General features: G+C 40.3%; 1 protein-coding gene across 1 annotated transcript in view; it reads right to left on the reverse strand.

Moving 5' to 3' along the window:
* The window catches only part of LOC118486521, a 39686-nt gene that overhangs the window by 16861 nt on the left and 4999 nt on the right, over positions 1–17826 (reverse strand). Inside the window, exons 2-4 of the mRNA XM_035983018.1 lie at positions 15357–15458; positions 15173–15279; positions 14712–14811 (exon numbers count right to left, since the gene is read on the reverse strand). Of these exons, the coding sequence (XP_035838911.1) occupies positions 14712–14811; positions 15173–15279; positions 15357–15458 (309 nt within the window). The remainder of the gene's footprint in view (positions 1–14711; positions 14812–15172; positions 15280–15356; positions 15459–17826) is intronic.

Genomic DNA, 17826 nt, shown 5'->3' on the forward strand with positions numbered 1-17826 from the left:
ACATCTATGTAGCAGTCAGTAACTGGTTCGCCACGTTGTGTTTTATCAGTCAGTAACTGGTTCGTCATTGTGTTTTATCACTAAAACACATTACTATGAACACACCTAATATCCAACATCAAGTGCAGTAAAACACAGTACTATGATCAGATTTAAAAAAAACACGATGTCTTTACAAAACATACCGAATACATGTATATACATGATCTAATCACAATAGCTTTAACACATCAATCATTAAAACAATATCAATTTAAAAAACAACACCTTTACCGAGTTAGTCACTTTGTTCGTCACATTGTGTTTTATCACTAAAACACACTACTATGAACACATCTAGTATCCAACATCAAGTGCAGTAAAACACAGTACTATGATCAAACTGTAAAAAAAACTTCTTTAACAAAACACTAAATAGATGTATATGTAGGATCTAATCACAATATAGCTTTAACACATCAATTCTTAAAACAATATCAATGTAAAAAACTACACTTTTACCAAGTTAGTCACTTGTTCGTCACATTGTGTTTTATCACTAAAACACACTAGTATGAACACATCTAGTATCCAACATCAAGTGCAATAAAACACGGTACTATGATCAACTCTTATGCTTGTATTTCATGTTGAATTTGTAATCTTGATCAATGATTCTAGCTAATTTTGGTATGCAAAATGGTTATTGATTGTGGGTTTTAGATAGAGAGAAGGAAATGTGCGAGATTATAGGAGGTGTATTATTTTTGGCAATTATTTGATTGATTGAAAACATGGTAAATGACCAGACTACCCCTAACCTATTATAACAATTAGGGTAAATTATAGTTTTCATCCTTTATGTTTGTATCAAATTACAGTGGATAGCCTTTAACTTCAATAATTACAATCACAATCCTTTATTTGGAAAACTCATTACACTATACGTCCTTTAGCTCTAACCTGGTTAAAAATTTCAGTTAGGTCTGAGCAGTCAAGGGCAGTTTAGTCTTTCTACCAACTTAATTAAAGAAAAAAATAAAACCTAATTTTAAAAACCCACTTCATTCTTTCCCTTTCTTCTTCATCATCATCACCACCACCACCACCACCACCCCTCTCTCTGACTCCATCTCTCTCTCCAACCACCACGTCTCTCTCTCTCTCTCTCTCTCTAACCAACCCCTACCCTTATCACCACCACCACCACCATCAAATCCGCCACACGACAACCTCCATCTAGCTCGTGACCTAACCACCGACAAGTCAATCTACCGTGAGCAGCTCCCAGTTTATTTTTGTTGAATTCTTCCCATGTCATATCAGCATAATCTGTTCCAACCAACAACTAACTAAATCAGTAACATAGGCTTAATACATGTCATGGATTCACAGTCAAACCCCACATCACATGGCTAATAACTGATAGGCTAAAAAAGTCAAACCCCATAACTAGGCTAACTAATCAATATAAAAAGAAGCTCTGCTACAAATACAATCAATAGAAACACGAAATTGATACTAGCATAAAAGACTCACCGTTGACTCCAAACTTTCAGCGAAGATCGAGTACCTTTGCTTCATTTCCTCACTACTTTGGTACTTCCTCCTGTACCTGTTAAAAGACAAACATCAATCGATCCATTTTTAAGTACATAACACTGCAGATTCATGATAAAAAGTAATTAACCTGTGAGTGAATCGAGCAAAGGTAAGAGCATGAGGATTTGGCCAATAACTTGAAGAACAGCGGTCTCAAGTTCCCGTAGACCATCAGACACCACTTGTCTGATTGGATTTTCATCGGCAAAGATGGATCCGATCCCACTCGCAGATACGCCGACGGCACAAGCCACGACGATCAGAACTACGATGACTGACACCTGACCCAATAAAGTCTTGATTTTGACTCGTTGAAGACCCAAAGTGAAGAATTTGCAGACCCAATTTGCACTGCTCAAACTCAAATCTGACAAATGGCGACTGTTGTGATTGTTGTTAGGGTTTTTGGGTGTAAGAAAAGTGCGAAGAAGAAAGATGATGCCCAAATCAGTAGACAAACTCTATTTATTGTTTTTTTTTCTAAATAAATAGGTAAAATGACTCAATTGCCCTCATGTGCCTTGCACATGACAAACTTAACTGAAATTTTTTAGGTTAGAGCTAAAGGACGTAGGGTGTAATGAGTTTTCCAAATAAAGGATTGCGACTGTAATTATTGAAGTTAAAGGTTATCCACTGCAATTCGATACAAACATAAAGGACGAAAAGTGTAATTTACCCTAACAATTAATTAATGACACACAAATATTACAAAAATGCCACCAACTTGATCTCAACCATTAAACACACCCATCCAATGGCCAGGATCGCTTCTTACACTTTGTAGGAAAAACAACTTTGCGCAGGAACCCCACTATATATATATAAACCTAAGATGTTTTTTAAGGACAATACATATAGTTACATAAAAATGATAAAATGACAGTTTTGCCCCTCACGTGAGGTGTACTGAGGGGCACATGATTGGTCTTAACCAAGAAAACTAGTTTAATACCCGTCCGTTGGACGGGTTACTTTAAAAGTAGACATGTACTTTGTTCATGATTAACATCAAAAACAAAGATAACAACATTTTATAATTTATTTTCTATATATTTCATACTAATGATTAATTACCACAAATCAAAATCCAATTTCAACTTTAAAGATTCAATTATTATGAGGAAAAGGTCTATTTTGCCCCTTCCCTTGATTTTTATTTCAGCCGCATTAAACGCAAATATAGTAGGGCTCTACAGGCTTCCTAAAGTTGGCTCCAGCATAAACTGCTTCTGACCCGAGTTCTTCTTCAATCCACAAGAGCTGAACACAAAATAACGACGTTCAGAATGATATTAAGGGATAAGGGTGAAAAACAAACCTTGCTGATAATAGTATTCTCATTAGCAATGTTTGAAAAAGGGAGTTAGATATTCATTAGCATCAACTCCAATTAGCTTCTTCACACAATAGATTTTCCCGTGCATTGCAGCCAACATTAATGGAGTCTCATACGTAATAATCAAATTACACAAATTCAATAAGCATCTAAAGTATATATGAATATATTAGTGTAGCAATCAGATAAACGCTTACGAGTGTCAGGTATCCTTCCTTTCTAGACACATATCCCTTTCATGATTAAGTACAACAATACAATTAGAACTAAGATAAACGCGATCAATTTGAAACAATCAATCATTTAAAACTAATATTTCAAAACTATAAATTAGCAACAAATATATGCTTTATGTGGTTGTAACATTGGTATTGGGAGTTTTTCAAAAAAAAAATTGTATTTTTCATTTTTAACCCAAAGATTTTAATCTTTTGCATTTTTACCCCTTTAACTTTTTTACTTTTAACAAAAAGCTTTCATCTTTTGCAATTTAACCCCCAACACTTTTTTATTTCCAACTTTGGTCCCCCATACTTTTCATCTTTCACAAGTTTTTCGTTCTAAGTTTCGATATAAATTTTTGGAGTCAACACGCCACAACGTGCGTGTAGGATTCAACGTTTTTCGTCTATTTTTTCCCGTTTGAAAGGCAATCGCAACACGTTTATTTTTCGTCTATCCAATCGCAATGATTATATAGGTTGCATTGAGTTCAATAAGCTACGTCGAAACACATGTTTTCATATAATTAACGCATCACATAACGTTTGGACTAATCCATTCGATGTTTGCGATGTACCCGCGCTGCAACGCGCGCGGGTCGTGTTCCTAGTTTATAATAAATTTTAACATATAGATTATTTACAAAATTTAAAAAAAAATGTTGCTAAAGCTAGAGGGTGTGGTTTAAAGCCCTAGGGGCTTTATTACGCCATGTAAGCGCCATGTAGTCACATAGGCGACACATAAGCAGGATGCTTTATCGCTAACTTACACGGTGTGGAATAACGCCCCTTTTAATTATATTAAAAAAAGATAAATAAAAAAGAATCTGATTGGTTGATGAAGTTGGGGCCCCTTGATTTCTTCCCTTCACGCCCGCTATTCCTTTGGCGGAAGCCAAGGATGGCGCCCCATTAACGAAGGCGGGGTGGTGTAGGGCACCATAGGGCGCTAAAGTTGATGAGGTGGCGGGGGGTGCGAAGCCACACCCCCTGGCCTAAAGAAATATACCAGTTTTTACCTAATGATTATACTACAAGAAAAACTAAAGAAGTATAAAGGTTTAACCTGGATTCAAAAGTAATGCCATCTCCTTGTTCCCTGAACCATTCTCTTTCACAAAGGTTATCAAAGTGTAGTCTATTGTTTCTAGCCCTTCAACCCTTACTTCACTATCATTCATAAAATAATATTTTATAAACAATTTATCGTTAATCATAAATATTGAGAAAAAAATATATATAACATGTAGATGTAGATCCCTTACCTTATGTCAAAAACAGAGAGATATGAATGATGAGCAAAAGAGAAACTAAAAGTTTTCCTATTGAAATTCCTAATGCAAGATACCAATGTCAAGTTTCCATCCATCCAAAGTGAGACTCTAAGCCGAAACTCAAAGATGTTGAAAACATATTTCATTAGCCGGTCAAAATTTATTCGTAACCAGTGAAAATTTACTGAACCATAAAATATTAGCAACAAAAGAAAAGGGTTGAACAGTCTAAAACTAAGAAAAGTTTACAACCTCTTACATTGCTAAATCAATAACTGGATCATTATTTGTGACACCTGGGATCTTTCCGGATAACCTTTCGATGTAACAAACGTGTACGTAATCGACTAACAGTAGAAATGTATGAAAAACTATTTGTTATTATTTTTGTCATTATGTGTTATGTGCCGATTTACTTATGTGTATATATATATATATAAGTGCTATATATATGTGAACCAAACCCGAGACCCGACTCGAGACCACGGTCTCGAGTGAGCAGTGAAGTGCGTGGGCCGGTTAAGGCCTTGTAGCCGAGAAACCCAACCCGGAAACCCCCTAAGCCCATTCGGAACATTATATAAACCCAACCCCACCTCCCTTATCCATTTTACACACTCTCTTCTCACACTCTCCTCTCATCTTCTTCACTAAACCCTAAAACCCTAAGTTTCTAGCAACCAAAATCATCTCCCATTCCTTCATATCTCTCGGATCAAGTGAGCTATCAACAAGGAAGATTGGCCGAACCAAGAGACCACCCGAACACCCCTTTTTCTCTCAACACCGAGTAACCGGTTAGTGTTTTTATGTCCATGATTGTTGGTGATTGCTATGGTCTTATGCTTGTTGATGTGATTAGAGGTCTTAGTATGAATATTAGGCTTGTATGTTCATAAATATGCTAAGGAAGATGGTTACTTGATGATGTTTGTTGTGAATGTTTATGATGTTTGTTGTTATGATATCCGGTTTGGTGTTAAATGGTTTTGATATTATGCTAGATGCTTGTTTGAATGATTTTGGCCAAATAATATGTATGTTTCGGATATGAACTAATTGCTTGAATGATCATATTAAGGGCTTGATTATGAGGTTTAAGTGCACGGCTTTGGGTTTTAGTAGTATGCCTTTGTTGGAATGATTTTCAGCTTATTGCTTGAATGTTATGTATAATGATGATGATGAACATGAAGAACAATTTGAATGCCTTTGAAATATTTTTGAAATGTGTATATTTGATCTGTTTTGGCTATTGATCAGACAAACAAACATGTTTTAGTGGTAATGGTACATAATTTTCATGAAAATGCATTTCTATTGGTTCGTACAAAATGACAGGTTCTAGAAGGGCTTCATGCACACGTAACCACGGTTGCGAGTCGCAGCCTTTGGTTGCTACTCGAAACCACGCATGACCAGTCGAAACCTCCCAGTTGCGAGTCGCAATCAGCACGCATCAAACCTGGTTGCGAGTCGCAACCACACCTGCTAAGTCGCAATCTCCGGTTACGAGTCGTAACCAAAACGTGACGGACCGTGACCGCAGTTACGAGTCGCAACCTCGGTTGCGAGTCGCAATCACCTTAGTTTCGACTGGGCTGTTTTATGTTATTGGGCCTTGACTGTTGGTCTTGTTATTTTGGGCTTCAACTGTTGGGCCTCCTATTGACTGGACTTCATTCTGATCTGCTACTGTTTGTCTACATGTTACTGTTTGTATACGTACATGCTATACGTGTTTACTTGTACCCGACTTGACCCATACTTGGTAACCATGCTAGGACGTGGTGACCAACATACTTAACCAAGTAACGTATCATACCGAGCAACCCAAGGTGAGTTCACAACTTAAAAGCATGCGTCCCGGTGGTTTGGGACACGAGACTGAAACAACCCTATCCCCTTGTAAAGGGGATACCGTCTACATTCCTTCCCTAGTTATTGGGAAACAAACTTACTTTATCTTCCCTTGTATTGGGAAACCCTTTTTAGTTAATTACTGTTTATACGGAATGCAATCAACGGCACTAAACGCAACTCTATCACTCAAGTCCCTACTACATAATACCGATTAGTCGCCGGTGCCAGGCGAACGGGTTATTAGTTGATAGCGCTATTTAGGTCTTACCAGCCTCACACCGTGCCATGGTATGGGATCGGTCGTGAACTAATGTACTCAGGCATCCGTCAATGATGATAGAACATTGACATCGGGGCATCCTGCGGAAACGCATTCGGTTACCTAGTGTTCGGTATTGGAAAAACCGTTTAGTCGCTAACTTTTGGGGTAGCTCCCCATGGCATGTATAAACGGATAAATTAACTGGTGAAACGAGTTTTTGGTAATTAAAACTGGACAACTAGTGAACTCACTCAGCATTATTGTTGACCCCTTACTGCATGCTTTGCAGGTGGCCAGTGACTGGAGCAGCTGCTTGGGATGTGTAGTGGTCGTCTGCCCGTGTGTTGGGCATTTATCATGATTACCTTATGAACAATGTTTAAAACTGTTAATTATGCTTCCGCTACATTTTACTCTGAACTTAAGACTTGAACTCTAAACTTAACACTTGCTAATCGCATGGTTAGTAAGTACTACTTTTGTTATCAATTTAGTTATTCAGTATAATTGGTGGCTGGATCCTGGTCAGTCACGCCCTCAAAGCGGGTGTCATCCGCGGGTGGATTTTGGGGGTGTGACAGATTGGTATCAGAGCCATTGGTTATAGTGAACTTGGTTTTAAAAAGGGAAAATCTTTTTGAGAAAAACCAGACTATAACCCGTGACTCGTGACGACACTACACTCCAAGTACAAGGCTCGACTTATCTGACCTCGTAGCTCGGACCCATATTTACTTGCTTGGTTGTCTTATGCTTTCCGTTTTGCTATACGTACTAGTTTGCCTGATTAGATAGATACATCTTCTCTCTTCTATCTTATTCTCGCTATGTTGCGACATCACGCTCATACTATGTTTTCTGGTTATGAAGACAATGAGTGGACGCGGACGAGGAAACATCAACATGACTCAGGCTCAGTTCACTAGCCTGCTCAACACTGTGGCTGCAGCTTTCGCAGCTCACCCTATAGGTAAACTCGATGCTTTAGGATGTTTAGATCCTACCGCCACATCGTCTTTTCGCCTCTAAACCTATTTCGCTTCACTCCTCACAACAGGTCAGCCTGCACCTGTGCAACCACGTGTTTGTACCTTCAAGACCTTCATGGATTGCAAGCCTCTTCCATTCAGTGGCACTGAGGGTGCCATAGGACTTCTACACTGGATCGAGAAGGTCGAAGCTGTTTTCGCTGTCTGCGAATGTCCCCCTGCTAATTGGGTGAAGTTTGCTACTGGTACTCTAGAGGGGAGCGCACTTTCATGGTGGAAAGCGCAAATTCAAATGCTTGGTTTGGAGACTGCTAACGCTACTGCGTGGGAAGATTTCAAGGATATGATCAAGGAAGAGTACTGTCACAGGGATGACATCCACAAGCTTGAGAATGAGTACTATGAACTCAAAATGGTTGGGTCAGAGATTGAGACCTACACCAAGCTGTCCAACGACTATGCTGCTCTTTGTCCAAACATGTCTCGACCTATGTACCGAAGGATCGAACTGTACATCAAGGGTCTGGCTCCAGAAATCCGAAGCCATGTAACTTCAGCTAACCACACTACCATTCAGCCGATCGTACGACTTGCTCACAAACTCACGGATCAGGCTGTGGAAGAGGGCAGGTTGCCCAAAAGGATCAGTGCTGCGGAAGGAAGTTCTAGTGATGGCAAACGAAAGTGGGATGGAAATCAGGGTAAGGATGCTAACCCTACTCAAGCCCCAGCTCAGCAAAGGAAAACTGACAACAACAAAGGCACTCAGCAACAGGGTGGCTACCGGGGAAACTACCCTAAGTGCAACAAGTGTAACAGGCACCACAATGGGGCATGCAACAAGGGTCAGTGTCAGCGATGCCACAAGATGGGGCACGAAGCAAGGGATTGTAGAAGTCAGTTCTCGGCAAGGCAGAATCAGCAACAACCCCAGCAGCAGCAGCAGGGAAACAACAGAGCATGTTTTAAATGCGGGGCAACAGGGCACATGCGAAAGGATTGCCCTGAACTGAATCAGAATCGCAACAACAATCAGGGAGCTGGGAACAATGAGCAAAACAACAATGCTGGAAATGCAAGGGGCAGAGCTTTCGTGATTGGTGCTGGAGAGGCAAGGAACGATCCCAACGTCGTGGCGGGTAAGTTCCTACTTGATGATCGTTATGTTTCTGTGTTATTTGATTCCGGTGCCGATGCCAGTTATGTATCCCTTCGCATTAGTAAGAAACTTAAGCACTCGCCCGCATTATTAAGTTCTAAGCATACCGTCGAGATAGCTAATGGTAAGAACATCGAGGCCACGCATGTGATCCACGACTGCACCTTAGAATTGTCTGGCCACACGTTTAGTATCGATCTTTTCCCTGTCAAACTTGGAAGCTTCGACGTCGTCATTGGGATGGATTGGTTATCCAAACACCGCGCTGAGATTCTCTGTCAAGAGAAAGCAGTTCGTATACCTCGCCGTTCTGGTCAACCCCTCATCGTTAAAGGCAACAAAGGTGGAGAAGTCACAGGCATCATCTCGCTTTTGAAAGCCCAGAAGTGTTTGCAGAAAGGGCACACCGCTATTCTAACACTCGTCACCAACACCCACGAAAAGGAAAAGAGGATTGAAGATTTTCCTGTAGTACGCGACTATCCCGAGGTATTTCCTGAGGAACTACCTGGACTCCCTCCTCACCGTCAGGTCGAATTCCAAATCGAGCTAGCTCCCGGAGCAGCACCTATAGCTCGTGCACCGTACCGTTTAGCCCCTGCAGAACTGAAGGAACTCTCTACGCAACTACAAGAGCTATTGGATAAAGGATTTATCCGTCCCAGTTCATCACCATGGGGAGCACCAGTACTCTTTGTCAAGAAGAAGGATGGCACATTTCGAATGTGCATCGACTACCGTGAGTTGAACAAGGTTACCATCAAGAATCGTTACCCTCTCCCGCGTATCGACGACCTATTCGATCAGCTGCAAGGATCGAGCTACTATTCTAAGATTGACCTGCGGTCAGGGTATCATCAACTGAGAGTTCGTAATGAAGATATTTCCAAGACTGCATTCAGGACTCGTTATGGTCATTACGAGTTCCTCGTCATGCCTTTTGGAATGACCAATGCGCCGGCAGTGTTCATGGATCTTATGAACCGCGTATGTAAGCCTTACCTCGATAAATTCGTGATTGTGTTTATCGACGACATCCTGATTTATTCGAAAAGTCAAGAAGAGCATGAACAACACCTACGCCTTATCCTCGAACTCCTTCGCAACGAGCAGTTGTACGCCAAATTCTCTAAATGTGACTTCTGGCTTCGAGAAGTCCATTTCCTCGGCCATGTAGTTAATAAGAACGGAATTCACGTCGACCCCGCTAAGATCGAATCGATAAAGAACTGGCCTACACCTAAGACCCCCACTGAAGTTCGCCAATTCTTGGGTTTAGCAGGCTACTACCGCAGATTCATTCAGGGATTCTCAAAAATTGCACAACCTCTCACAACACTCACTCAGAAAGGCGTCGCCTACAAGTGGAATGCAGCACAGGAATCTGCTTTTCAGAGGCTTAAGGATAACCTCTGTAGCGCTCCTATTCTCTCGTTGCCTGAAGGCACTGACGACTTTGTGGTTTACTGCGATGTGTCTATTCATGGACTCGGTTGCGTGCTAATGCAACGCGAGAAAGTTATTGCCTACGCCTCTCGACAACTCAAGACGCATGAAAAGAACTACACGACGCATGACTTGGAACTGGGAGCAGTGATCTTTGCTCTCAAGATATGGAGACATTACCTGTACGGTACCAAGTGCACCATTTACACCGATCACAGGAGTCTCGAGCATATCTTTAGGCAAAAGGAATTGAACATGAGACAACGTCGATGGGTCGAACTCTTGAACGACTACGAATGCGCCATCAAATACCATCCGGGCAAAGCCAATGTCGTGGCAGACGCCCTCAGCCGAAAGGACACTATACCAAAGCGCGTGCGAGCACTACAACTTACCATCCAGTCTAACCTCCCTACTCAGATTCGGAATGCTCAAGTTGAAGCATTGAAGCCGGAAAACATCAGGGCTGAGTCTCTGCGAGGATCGAGACAGCAACTAGAACAGAAAGAAGATGGTGCTTACTATGTAGCAGGGCGTATTTGGGTTCCACTATTTGGAGGTTTACGTGAACTCGTGATGGATGAAGCCCACAAGTCCCGCTACTCAGTACATCCTGGTTCGGACAAGATGTACCACGACTTGAAGACTACGTATTGGTGGCCTGGTATGAAGGCCCACATAGCAACATACGTCAGCAAATGCTTGACTTGCGCGAGAGTCAAGACAGAATACCAGAAGCCAGCAGGTCTACTCCAACAACCAGAAATCCCGAAATGGAAATGGGAGCAAATTTCCATGGATTTTGTTACAGGGCTACCTAGATCTCAACGCGGAAATGATGCTATTTGGGTAATAGTGGATCGACTGACCAAGTCCGCGCACTTTCTGGCTATTAAGGAAACAGACAAGTTTTCTACCTTGGCGGAGATTTACTTAAAGGAAGTAGTTTCGAGGCACGGAGTGCCAACCTCAATTATTTCCGACCGAGATGCTCGATTTACTTCGGAATTGTGGCAAGCTATGCACAAATGCTTTGGCTCACGTTTGGATATGAGCACTGCTTATCACCCGCAAACGGATGGACAGTCCGAACGTACCATCCAAACTCTAGAAGACATGCTTAGAGCGTGTGTGATCGATTTTGGCAAGAACTGGGAGAAGCATCTACCGTTAGTAGAGTTCTCTTACAACAACAGCTACCACACCAGTATTCAGGCAGCACCTTTTGAGGCATTGTACGGTCGTAAATGCCGGTCACCTCTCTGCTGGGCAGAAATCGGTGATAGTCAAATCACGGGCCCAGAGATGGTGGTAGATACAACGGAAAAGATTGCCCAGATCAGACAACGCATGGCGGCAGCTCGTGACCGTCAGAAGAGCTACGCTGACAAGCGTAGGAAACCCTTGGAATTCCAGGTCGGTGACCGGGTTCTACTTAAAGTCTCACCATGGAAGGGTGTGGTTCGCTTTGGCAAACGGGGCAAGCTTAATCCGCGATATATCGGACCATTCGAAATTACCGAGAAGATCGGTAAGGTTGCTTATAGATTGAAGCTGCCTGAAGAACTGAGTGCGGTACACAACGTTTTTCACGTATCCAACCTGAAGAAGTGTTTGTCGGATGAAACACTTGTGATTCCTTTTAAGGAACTGACGATTGACGAACAGCTACACTTTACTGAGGAACCGATTGAGATCACTGATCGAGAGATCAAAACCCTCAAACGTAGCCAGATACCTCTTGTACGAGTTCGTTGGAACTCGCGACGTGGCCCAGAGTATACCTGGGAGCGGGAAGACCAGATGAAGCACAAATATCCCCAGCTGTTCCCTAACGAAAATCCCAGCACTGAAGCTACGAACGAATTTCGGGACGAAATTCCAAACTAACGGGGGGATGATGTGACACCCCGTTGAAACGCTTTCACTTACACTAGCTTGACAGTGGCTGCTTTAACTTTCGGGACGAAAGTTCCTAAAACTTGGGGATAATGTGACACCTGGGATCTTTCCGGATAACCTTTCGATGTAACAAACGTGTACGTAATCGACTAACAGTAGAAATGTATGAAAAACTATTTGTTATTATTTTTGTCATTATGTGTTATGTGCCGATTTACTTATGTGTATATATATATATATAAGTGCTATATATATGTGAACCAAACCCGAGACCCGACTCGAGACCACGGTCTCGAGTGAGCAGTGAAGTGCGTGGGCCGGTTAAGGCCTTGTAGCCGAGAAACCCAACCCGGAAACCCCCTAAGCCCATTCGGAACATTATATAAACCCAACCCCACCTCCCTTATCCATTTTACACACTCTCTTCTCACACTCTCCTCTCATCTTCTTCACTAAACCCTAAAACCCTAAGTTTCTAGCAACCAAAATCATCTCCCATTCCTTCATATCTCTCGGATCAAGTGAGCTATCAACAAGGAAGATTGGCCGAACCAAGAGACCACCCGAACACCCCTTTTTCTCTCAACACCGAGTAACCGGTTAGTGTTTTTATGTCCATGATTGTTGGTGATTGCTATGGTCTTATGCTTGTTGATGTGATTAGAGGTCTTAGTATGAATATTAGGCTTGTATGTTCATAAATATGCTAAGGAAGATGGTTACTTGATGATGTTTGTTGTGAATGTTTATGATGTTTGTTGTTATGATATCCGGTTTGGTGTTAAATGGTTTTGATATTATGCTAGATGCTTGTTTGAATGATTTTGGCCAAATAATATGTATGTTTCGGATATGAACTAATTGCTTGAATGATCATATTAAGGGCTTGATTATGAGGTTTAAGTGCACGGCTTTGGGTTTTAGTAGTATGCCTTTGTTGGAATGATTTTCAGCTTATTGCTTGAATGTTATGTATAATGATGATGATGAACATGAAGAACAATTTGAATGCCTTTGAAATATTTTTGAAATGTGTATATTTGATCTGTTTTGGCTATTGATCAGACAAACAAACATGTTTTAGTGGTAATGGTACATAATTTTCATGAAAATGCATTTCTATTGGTTCGTACAAAATGACAGGTTCTAGAAGGGCTTCATGCACACGTAACCACGGTTGCGAGTCGCAGCCTTTGGTTGCTACTCGAAACCACGCATGACCAGTCGAAACCTCCCAGTTGCGAGTCGCAATCAGCACGCATCAAACCTGGTTGCGAGTCGCAACCACACCTGCTAAGTCGCAATCTCCGGTTACGAGTCGTAACCAAAACGTGACGGACCGTGACCGCAGTTACGAGTCGCAACCTCGGTTGCGAGTCGCAATCACCTTAGTTTCGACTGGGCTGTTTTATGTTATTGGGCCTTGACTGTTGGTCTTGTTATTTTGGGCTTCAACTGTTGGGCCTCCTATTGACTGGACTTCATTCTGATCTGCTACTGTTTGTCTACATGTTACTGTTTGTATACGTACATGCTATACGTGTTTACTTGTACCCGACTTGACCCATACTTGGTAACCATGCTAGGACGTGGTGACCAACATACTTAACCAAGTAACGTATCATACCGAGCAACCCAAGGTGAGTTCACAACTTAAAAGCATGCGTCCCGGTGGTTTGGGACACGAGACTGAAACAACCCTATCCCCTTGTAAAGGGGATACCGTCTACATTCCTTCCCTAGTTATTGGGAAACAAACTTACTTTATCTTCCCTTGTATTGGGAAACCCTTTTTAGTTAATTACTGTTTATACGGAATGCAATCAACGGCACTAAACGCAACTCTATCACTCAAGTCCCTACTACATAATACCGATTAGTCGCCGGTGCCAGGCGAACGGGTTATTAGTTGATAGCGCTATTTAGGTCTTACCAGCCTCACACCGTGCCATGGTATGGGATCGGTCGTGAACTAATGTACTCAGGCATCCGTCAATGATGATAGAACATTGACATCGGGGCATCCTGCGGAAACGCATTCGGTTACCTAGTGTTCGGTATTGGAAAAACCGTTTAGTCGCTAACTTTTGGGGTAGCTCCCCATGGCATGTATAAACGGATAAATTAACTGGTGAAACGAGTTTTTGGTAATTAAAACTGGACAACTAGTGAACTCACTCAGCATTATTGTTGACCCCTTACTGCATGCTTTGCAGGTGGCCAGTGACTGGAGCAGCTGCTTGGGATGTGTAGTGGTCGTCTGCCCGTGTGTTGGGCATTTATCATGATTACCTTATGAACAATGTTTAAAACTGTTAATTATGCTTCCGCTACATTTTACTCTGAACTTAAGACTTGAACTCTAAACTTAACACTTGCTAATCGCATGGTTAGTAAGTACTACTTTTGTTATCAATTTAGTTATTCAGTATAATTGGTGGCTGGATCCTGGTCAGTCACGCCCTCAAAGCGGGTGTCATCCGCGGGTGGATTTTGGGGTTGTGACATTATTATTCTTAATATTACTCTTTTGAACCTAAAAAAGTTAATATTACTCTTTTGAACCTAAAAAAGAAACTGACTAAAAAAATCCCCATTTGTGCATTAAGGTTTAAGACAACGGTGCAAATATATAAGAAAAAAGTTCACCCGAAGCAAAGCTAATATAGAACCTGTGTGGCCAGAAGTTGAGATCTTCTTCTGACGATTACAGTAGCAAACCAGCAAAACATTTCACAAGGAGCTACGTCATCTTCAAGTGGAGCAATTGTTCTATAAAGAACATTATGAAATTATAACCACATGATAGCTAGCTATATCTAGTAGAAATTTAATCGAACAACTGGTAGGAAAAACCATTCCCAAAAACCATGCTCAAGCAATTGTTAAGACATTAGTGTTTGATTAGTTACCTTAATGGCCAAAAAGGACTTATAAAATATTAATCGAATCAATCCGTGTCTTGTTGGACGCCCGTAAACCTAAACAAAAAAGAAGTTGAAGCCTAAATTAACAAATCTATTGATGATAATTCAAGCATTAAAAACTTCCATAAGAAACAACACAACTGTCCAAGTGCATGCCCAAAACAAATTATGTCAAGAAAATTTATGTTTTATGCTTAGTAGGATACAACTTTTCATCTCCTAGAACAGCATAAATGAAATGAAGTTTCCCAGGTTTAGGAAACATGTCTTGAATAACTTTAACAGCGCCTATGTTTCCACAAGATCGATTATCCTATAACACAATCATACAAATTTAGTTTGTATCAAAGCTGATTATCAGTACAGTATTAATAAATTACATAGACATACCACACTGGTTACACGATTAGAGTCAAGTGTAGCGTGAGAACCAGCATAGCCCGCTCCTTTGGTTACAAAAACATGAGTAACCCATGTTTTTTGTTGTGAGATCTTCAAAGAACATTGCAAATTAAAAAAAATTATTTAAAACACATATAATCTAATAAAAAAGGGTCAATTTACTTACATGCCAACTTAAGGATTGCAACATCCTCTGCATTCAAGTTGTTTCCATCATTCTATCCTTTTCTGGTTTCACACCATCCAGGATCATCCTGTCGTATACATGACTCAACAACCAATTCTACACATATACATCCGTATTAGGCTTTTCAACTAAGAATTCCATAAAACCTAAAAAACGGTTATATCAGTAACTAAAACAATTAAAATAAGAGATATTTTACTCACCAAGTAAGGCGACCACGACAAGAAAGGACGGCCCAACAAAGAAGTAAAACTCGAAAATACCCCCAACATCGAAGAGGTCCCTCCATACACCACATCCATTCCGTTACAGATGGCACATATTCATCGGCGGACACTGGTGAAGTGACACGGTCAGTTGCTCCAAGCAGTGATTGGCGATTCGCTAACAAAAAAAATGAATGCATCGAATCAGTGATGAAAGTTAGATGATAGAGAATGTCGATGTGAAATTGAACGGAAACCTACTGGAGATTGAACGGAGAAGATGAGAAAATAGGTAAGGGTTTACCAATCAGTTGTTGGTAACGGCTCCATGATTGTTGATGAAATCGAACTACTCCAGTGGCTTGTAAAGTTGGATGTATTTTGAATAGCTTTAGGGTTTTGGGGAATAGTTGAAGAATGTAAATATGAGAATGAGAATGGAAGATTTGGGGTCGGTCTATAAAATAACCTACAGGAGTTGCGGTTGTAGTAGCAAGGTTTTAGGAGGAGAAAAGTGTAGTGGGGTGAACCGACCATGAGGAACAAACTGCCCTAAACTGCCACAATAGCAGTTGAAAAATGGAGTTTAAATGGTCAGGATTTAGTTTTAGCAACATCTAATGGTGGAGATTAATTTAAAAGTTGGTTAGACTTAATATATATATATATATATATATATATATATATATATATATATATATATATAATGGATGGAGGTTAGTGTGAAGGACTTGTGGTGTGCAAATACTTCAAATTAGGGGTGTGCATGGGTCGGTTTGGGTCGGTTTTGACCAACAACCATAACCATAACCGTGATGTCGGTTATTGGATAACCATAACCATAACCGACCGGTTATGGTTATTCGGTTTTGATGGTTATAGCTGGTCGGTTTTGGGTGATTAACCGTGTGTTTAGCTTAGCTAAAAATAGCTTAATTTTTTAACATGGAATAAATTGTTATTGCATATTTGTATATATTAGTATGTTACATAGTATTAAAAAATACATATAATCTATAATATTAATACCAATTATTATCGAATATTCAAATAAAGTGATATGATGCATTCCATAAATTCAAATAAACATTCAACCAAAACCACAAAATGATATGAAAAACCAATAAGTACTAAAAATCTTTAGTCAAAAACATCAAATTTTAAACATATGGTGAAAAGTCCTAAATCCTACAAAGATTTATTACATGTCGGTTCGCTTTGGTTATGGTGGGTATGGAAAAAATGATAACCATAACCGACCCGCTACATTCGGTTTTCAAAAAGACCATTATCCGACCCACCGGTTTTTTATTTAGTTCGGTTTTGTCGGTTAATTCGGTTATGGTTCGGTTAATTCGGTTTTTTGCACACCCCTACTTCAAATAAAGGACACTCGGTGTAATTTCTAAAGACAAAGGATACACGGTGAAAGTTGGTATAAAGTTACTCGACAAACCGTGAAATTTACTCTTTAACTTTTTTACCATGTATAATTTTTGATTAATTTGTGAATTCATTGCGAGTGACAGACATAGATATTTTTTTTTTTTTTTGACTGTTTTGTGATCGTACAGATTTGCAATTGTTTTGTGACTAAATTTTATTTATTTAAAATTCTAAGTTGTTTTTTTCACAAAATTACTACTATTTTTCCTCTTACTATTAACATATTTATGATAATAATTGACTAAAGTAGAAAATCTTGTATTTCTACTTTTATAGAACATATTTCGTTACTTAATAGAAGTCGGAAGTGACCTTTAGAATGAACCAGTTTTTGCCCATCCCGTGTCACAGGGTAATAAGCCGAATATTTCTCTCTCATAACATGTATGTCTGTACAGAGGGTAAAATCGTAACTATATCTTGAACTGGAGGCGAAATTATAATTTTAAACTAAGAGCAAAGTCATAATTTTGAGCTGGGAGAAACATAATTTTATTTTTAACTGTGGGCAAAAACGTAATTTTGAGCTGAGGGCAGAATCGTAATTTTGAGCTAGTGGAAAAAACAACATTTTATTTAGAATTGGGGGCAAAAACGTGTTAGGACCGGTTTGACTCCA

The sequence above is a fragment of the Helianthus annuus genome, chromosome 14 (assembly GCF_002127325.2).
Source record: "Helianthus annuus cultivar XRQ/B chromosome 14, HanXRQr2.0-SUNRISE, whole genome shotgun sequence".
Classification (NCBI taxonomy): Eukaryota; Viridiplantae; Streptophyta; class Magnoliopsida; order Asterales; family Asteraceae; genus Helianthus; species Helianthus annuus.